General features: G+C 41.5%; 1 protein-coding gene across 1 annotated transcript; it reads left to right on the top strand.

Annotated features, from left to right (window-relative positions):
• Positions 1-1,042: 1,042 nt before the first annotated feature.
• On the top strand, positions 1,043-5,610 carry msl2b (MSL complex subunit 2b). The gene is made up of 2 exons (XM_081352623.1): positions 1,043-2,172; positions 3,201-5,610. The coding sequence occupies exons 1-2, from the start codon at positions 2,031-2,033 to the stop codon at positions 4,853-4,855; spliced, it is 1,797 nt and encodes a 598-aa protein (XP_081208749.1). The 5' UTR covers positions 1,043-2,030; the 3' UTR covers positions 4,856-5,610.
• The last annotated feature ends 677 nt before the right edge of the window (positions 5,611-6,287 follow it).

The raw sequence follows: 6,287 nt of genomic DNA, 5'->3' as shown, positions 1-6,287 counted from the left end.
CGTTATTTTACAAATGCATGCTTACATATGCTATCAGTTGTTTCTGCTTATTTTTCGTCTGTGTCTTGATCAGAAGATTCTGTACTCTTTCAGAAGATGCGTAATTGCGCCCCCTACCATATAACAGTGAAAACATGGAAAGCCGGACATTTATATATATATATATATATATATATATATATATATATATGTATATATATATATATATATATATAATATAATATAATATTAATTATATTATATTATATATATTATGCTCGGAGGAATGGAAATACATACGTTGACAGGCAAGTAGGACAACGTATCATTGCATTCGGACCAAATGCAATGATTGGATGAACATTTGTTTGGTCCTGAGACTTCCACAGACCATTCCACAGATAGATATATATATAGAGAGAGAGAGAGAGAGACTACTATCATTGATTGCTATCAGGATGTGAAGACAGTTTCAACCAGAACAACAAATTGTTTATGAATTTTTTTATTACAAATATTTTAAAAAATATATTCTTATTGTTGTTTCTAATAATTAATATTATATATAAATTTAATATTTTAATGTTTAGTTAAAATAGTCTAATGCCATTGTAATACATTTGTAATAACCTTTTGAACCTGATTAGATAGATGAGCAGTGACGTACCTTTTATATTTAATTATAGTAAAGCTTTACTGTAATTAAATTGTCTCGTCTTACAATTCAGAGAGAAAGTAGATAAAATAATTGACATATATATCAGGTAATTTGACTTTTGTTTTAATAATGTGTCTGGAAATACTGATTATTGGTTATATTTATTGTTGTTTCTTCTGCCTCTGTTAACCATCGGGCATCTTTACTCTAGAGGGGCCACGCCCCACATCACATCATAACGTTTATGTAACCAAGGGAACCAGTCGCCCACACTAGTTCGAGTTCTCTTCTCGCGAGTTAAACGCGACAGCCTCACAAGCCGGGAAAAGTATCGCGAGATAATCACGGCAGCGTCCCTCTCCCATAGCCGTTCCTGATTTGTTCTCGCGAGATGTGGACAGCAGCGCCCCCTCCTTGTTCTAATGCGGAGAGGAAGGGAGGGGAGAAGCCTTTTCAAATACACATACATTTCAATATCGCTACTGAATATATATCTATACGTTTTTCTCCAAAGGATGATTTGTGCATATGGAGTGGATATTACATTTGCATTTATCACGCTTAACATTTACGACGCACTCCTACGAAAGGAAAACGGCAGGATAAATCCTAAAAAGAAGCGAAGCGGCCTGTTTTTGTTCCTGAGGCGCAGCTCACACTGACATCAAACGGGCACTTAACTCACGGCGCTTTGTTACACCAGACCTGAAATTACTTCGCCAGCAAGCACGGTGAATATCTGGCACCCTAACGCACTGAAAGACTGGGTGCACAAAAAAGCGGCCTGTTTTATTTTTTTGCAGCGGCAGCGCCATGAAGAGCGGCGGACAATAACAAGAGTGACGGTGCTTGTGTGTTACCACTATGATCCGAGGCGAATCACGTATGTGCACGTCAAGAATGATAAATAAACATATGGAATAACACCGCGAATAAGGACTGCATTCATCCGGGATAAGACAAGGAAGCAATCTGTGCTCTGTTTGAATTTGGTGGTAATTGGAGGCCCGGTAGGGTGAAGAGCGCCACCAGTGTGTTGTTGTTGCATTAAAAAAAAAAAAAGATGCAAAAAATCGTGCACATGCATCGCTGAATGTGTTTTCAATCGGATCAACGTGAATGTGCTTTTATCCGATGACGATGAGGATTTGGCCGTATTTCGTGCCGTGGAAGAGGGGCAAACGTTAAGATGGAGTGGTTTTAATGCATGCGATGTAAAGACAAGCATATCTGCTGAAATCTCCCTTGCATTTCACACTCGACGGAATTGCACGCGCAGGTTCATCGACATTGATGAGACGTGGGCTGCTGGCGGGACTGAAGCCTTGTACTGTCGCTCCTTTTCTTTTTTTTTCCTCCCCGAACTGGATCTGTCTAGCACGACACTGCTGAGATGAACCCGGTGAATGCGACCACTCTCTACGTGTCAGCTTGTCGGTCGGTGCTGCAGTGCGATCCCCGGGACCCCCAGGCTTTGGCGGAAATCTATAAGCTCTTGCCTTTTTTCAGACAGTCTCTCGCCTGCCTTGTGTGTGGTGAGAGCCCGTTTATTCTGCTTCATCACTGCATGCTTGCATGATCACCTCTGCTTTATCGCTGCATGCTTTACAGCTGCTCCCGAAGCCCCACCGACCATGACACACCCCCACTGAGTCCACAAATTCCTGACCTACAATGACAACTGGAGCCTGGGCATTTAGACACACAGCAGTGCATACAGGCTGTGTGTTTATAGATGCATGGTGGTTGAATAGTAATGCCTTGCCTGCTCAGTCAGATAAAACTGGCTGCTTGAAACTATTCAGATTTTCCAACATCACAGGGTTTAAATATTATAAATAGAACGTGCATCATTTTTATATATTGTGTGTTATTTGTGTGATATTTTTCCTGGTGTGCATATCATTATTTATAATTTATATTATAATTTTTTATATACTTTTATTGGCTACAAATGCACTTTGTAATTGCAAATAATAAATTGATTGAATGAATGAATTCATTGGTCAGGTGTGGGAACCCTGTTTGTAGTAATGCTTTATTTGGAATGAGTAGGCAATTCATTGCTTTTTTTTTATTTTATTTTATTAGTATTTACTGTTTTAAATACAGCTGTTGATAGTCCATGTATATTTTTTTTATTTGGGAAAAAAAGTAATTGATTAATATTTGTATGTATTGTATATTTGTATGTTTGCATGATGTGCTTGTGTTTATAAAAACAAGACATTTGTATTTTTTGCCTTCCCATTAGTTGAGATCCCTGTCAACCATATGCTGAGCATGTAATATGAACCACATCATGCAACATCACATGACGCTTTAACATCAGGACATATGTGGGGCTTCTTGAATGTTACAAAACCATATCTAATGAGATACAATATAGTGCTTGTATTATGTTGCTCATGATCTGCAAAACTAATTACAGATCAAACTGATCATTGTACAACATCCAAGCAGCCTATTTAGGCTGTGATTTGAGTAGTTAGCACATTGATGTGTTATCAAAGTACCTGTTATGTTGTTTCATGGTCTAAACATATTTTCTTTCTTTATTTAGGCAATTTGCTACAAAATCCAATCGCTCCTACCAATTCGTCGTGCCAGCACTATGTCTGTAAATCATGTAAAGGCAAAAAGATGATGATGAAACCGTCGTGCAGCTGGTGTAAAGACTATGAGCAGTTTGAAGAGAATAAGCAGCTGTGCATCTTGGTGGACTGCTACAGAAAGCTCTGCGAGTACATTGCGGATTCTCCTCTCGCCCAGCACATTTCAAGTACTGTGGAAGGTTCCCCAGACATCCTGGCTCTGTTGAATGAGGGCCTCTCGTTGGACAACAGGCAGGAGGAGGAGGAGTCACTCTCCCTGAGCTTCACAAACCAGTCCCCAACACCCTCAACCTCAGAAATGCTCCCTGACGAGGTCCAGTCCCCTTCGACGGAGATCAAGGAGCAAGGCCTTAGTCCTCTAGGGGTGAATGGTCTCCAGGACTGCAATGGCTTGACCAACGTGGAGGAATTGACCGCCAGTTTACCTTCACTAGAGGCCAGTGTCCCAGACTCGGTGGAGAGTGGGAGTGACGTTGTGAAACAAGAGAGTTTCACAAATGAGATCCCAGTGTGTGAGGCAGTGGCAGCTGCTGGCGAGGAGCTTTGTACCAGCACCATGGACATTTGTGGCTTTGGCGAGGATATTAAGCATGATGGCGGGACTCTCCTCTTGAGTGTAGAGGAAGTGCTCAGGACTCTAGAACCAGACCACGTCACCCAGGATGAGTGTCCTGCTATCTTGCAGTCGGCTCTTGATCCTTCGGGGAACTTAAATGGACCTTTTGCCTCGGTTGACTCTGCCCGACAACTCTCCTCGCTCCCACAGGAAGTTCTCTTGCCCCAACACCTGACGTCCCAGAAGAATCCGCAACATTTGGGAATATCCTGTTCCGCCGTGACACCGAGAGTGCCACGGTCCAACCGGAAACGCTCGCGGTCGGAAAGCGACAGCGAGAAGATTCAACCCCTACCCATTTCCACCTTCATCCGCGGCCCCACGTTGGGCGCCTCCGCCCCTGTTCCGGTCAAGTGCGAACCTAAATCTCCTGTTCTGACTATCCCGCACATGGCGGCGGTGCCCAACGGTGGCGGCCTTTCTAAGGTGGGCAAGACATTACTGGTGCCTGCTAAAACTGTCAAAAAGACACTAGACCACCATGGACCCAAAAAGGCGTACACTAAGTCCAAACAGGGCACTCCAAAGTCGAAAGAGAAGACGAAAGAACGGATTCTGACTAACACACTCATTCCCGGGAGCCCCACGAAAGTGGTGTACAAAAAAGCGCAAGAGAAAAAGGGCTGCAAGTGCGGCAGAGCAACTCAAAACCCAAGTGTTCTTACGTGCCGTGGACAGCGATGCCCCTGCTACTCCAACCGCAAAGCCTGTCTGGACTGCATATGCAGGGGCTGCCAGAACTCCTACATGGCTAACGGCGAAAAGAAGCTGGAGGCCTTTGCGGTGCCGGAGAAGGCGCTCGAGCAGACAAGACTTACTCTGGGCATCAATGTCACCAGCATTGCAGTGCGAAACGCTACAGGTAGCAGCACTGGCGGGATGCTTAACGTCTCCACGGCGGCTGGCTCACCTGTGGCCTCCTTCTTGGCTACGGGGCCACACGAAGACAAAGGATTCGATGAACCGTTGGACATGAGGTTTGACTGAGTTCCAGATGATTCTCCTTTAACATCGCCCTGTATTCCAAACCGACTTGCTTTCAGTGTGGCAGCACTGTACCGAGGGGCTGATGTTGAGTCAGCGATAAGGCAGCTACTGTGATTCTGTTCCAGTTCACATTATCAATTAATCTAGTTATTGCTGAAGCTTGTGCCTTTAAATCATTTGTACTATTCTTTTTGATTTTCTTGCACACCTTTAGAGGAGGAGCGGTGAGACTGGATAATAGAAGTCAAAGTTTCTTTTGGTAAAGGTTTTTCTTTCCATTTCAGTACAAGTGATCTATAAGGCATGATCTTTGGCAAGATATACTTGACCTCATTGTTGTGGGTCACGTTATGTGCATATGTGGAAGATTTTCAGTTTGTAGGTTAGGGGATGAGACCTGTTAAATGAATGGTACCCTACAGCATCAGTAGAGACTGGTTGTATTTATAAACAGTTTTTGTACACAGACTTAAGGAATACAATTTAAAAAGTACATTTTATGATATATTTTGTAAGTTACATTAACAACATTTGCAGTATTTATTGGGTATCACTTAACATAGATTACGGTCCACCCAGGGCATCAGCTGGATACCATTTCTACAGATGCAAGTCACACAGATGCAGTATGTACGGTTTTTCTGTCTAAATTATGTTGTTGTCCTGATTGTGCTAGTTTTTTGCTGTCTCAAAACTGTTATTTTTTTCCCTTGGGGCATTTAAATACCTGTAATATAAATGTAACATATTTCCACAAAAAAGAAAAAAACCTAACACGACTCTTGTTTTTCATTTCAAAAATCACTTTATCAAAGTAGTTGCATAGGGTTTTTTTTTTTTTTTCCTGAAGGTGATTTTATAAATCATTTTGACAAGTTTAGAAAGGTGCTTTGAATGATAAATGTGTTAATTAGTGTGACTATATATATATCATATATATATATATATATATATAATATATGATATATATATATATATACTATATATATATCAACATGAATGCGAATAGAATAAGCTCAACACAGCTGCACTGACATGATGTTAAACAAAGGGTGCTGCAAACAATTACAAGATTGTATTAAAATTACAAGACTTTGCAATGAAACATGTTGTCCATATGTGAGTGCGTAGCTTATACAGCTGTTCATGAATGAACTGTACATGTTGTTTTTCCTGACCTAGTCAACCAGAAGTCATATGAAGGTGGGTATAGTTTGGAGGAGGCATTGTTTTGTTAGCTTGCAGCTGGAAGATCCACAGTATCTCTTCTTTACCAGTGCAAAAATCATTTTACAGGGGCTAAGCATGCAATTTTAATGAGGTGTGTCATTCATATTCCAGCTCAGGAAAAATATTGCTCAGGTTCATTCAGCCATGGTAAAATCCATATATAGGCTGTTTGCTTTCAACTGGTGTGGCATCTTGACTACGG

The sequence above is a fragment of the Scardinius erythrophthalmus genome, assembly GCF_964197995.2.
Source record: "Scardinius erythrophthalmus genome assembly, chromosome: 22".
NCBI lineage: Eukaryota > Metazoa > Chordata > Actinopteri > Cypriniformes > Leuciscidae > Scardinius > Scardinius erythrophthalmus.
This window is presented reverse-complemented; position numbering and strand designations above follow the sequence as displayed.

Bases quoted from the DNA above. Each gene is read 5' to 3' on its own strand.
- msl2b (XM_081352623.1), top strand. From the start codon at position 2,031: ATGAACCCGGTGAATGCGACCACTCTCTACGTGTCAGCTTGTCGGTCG. The intron at 2,173-3,200 runs GTGAGAGCCCGT...TTCTTTATTTAG, and splicing joins TCTCGCCTGCCTTGTGTGTG to GCAATTTGCTACAAAATCCA.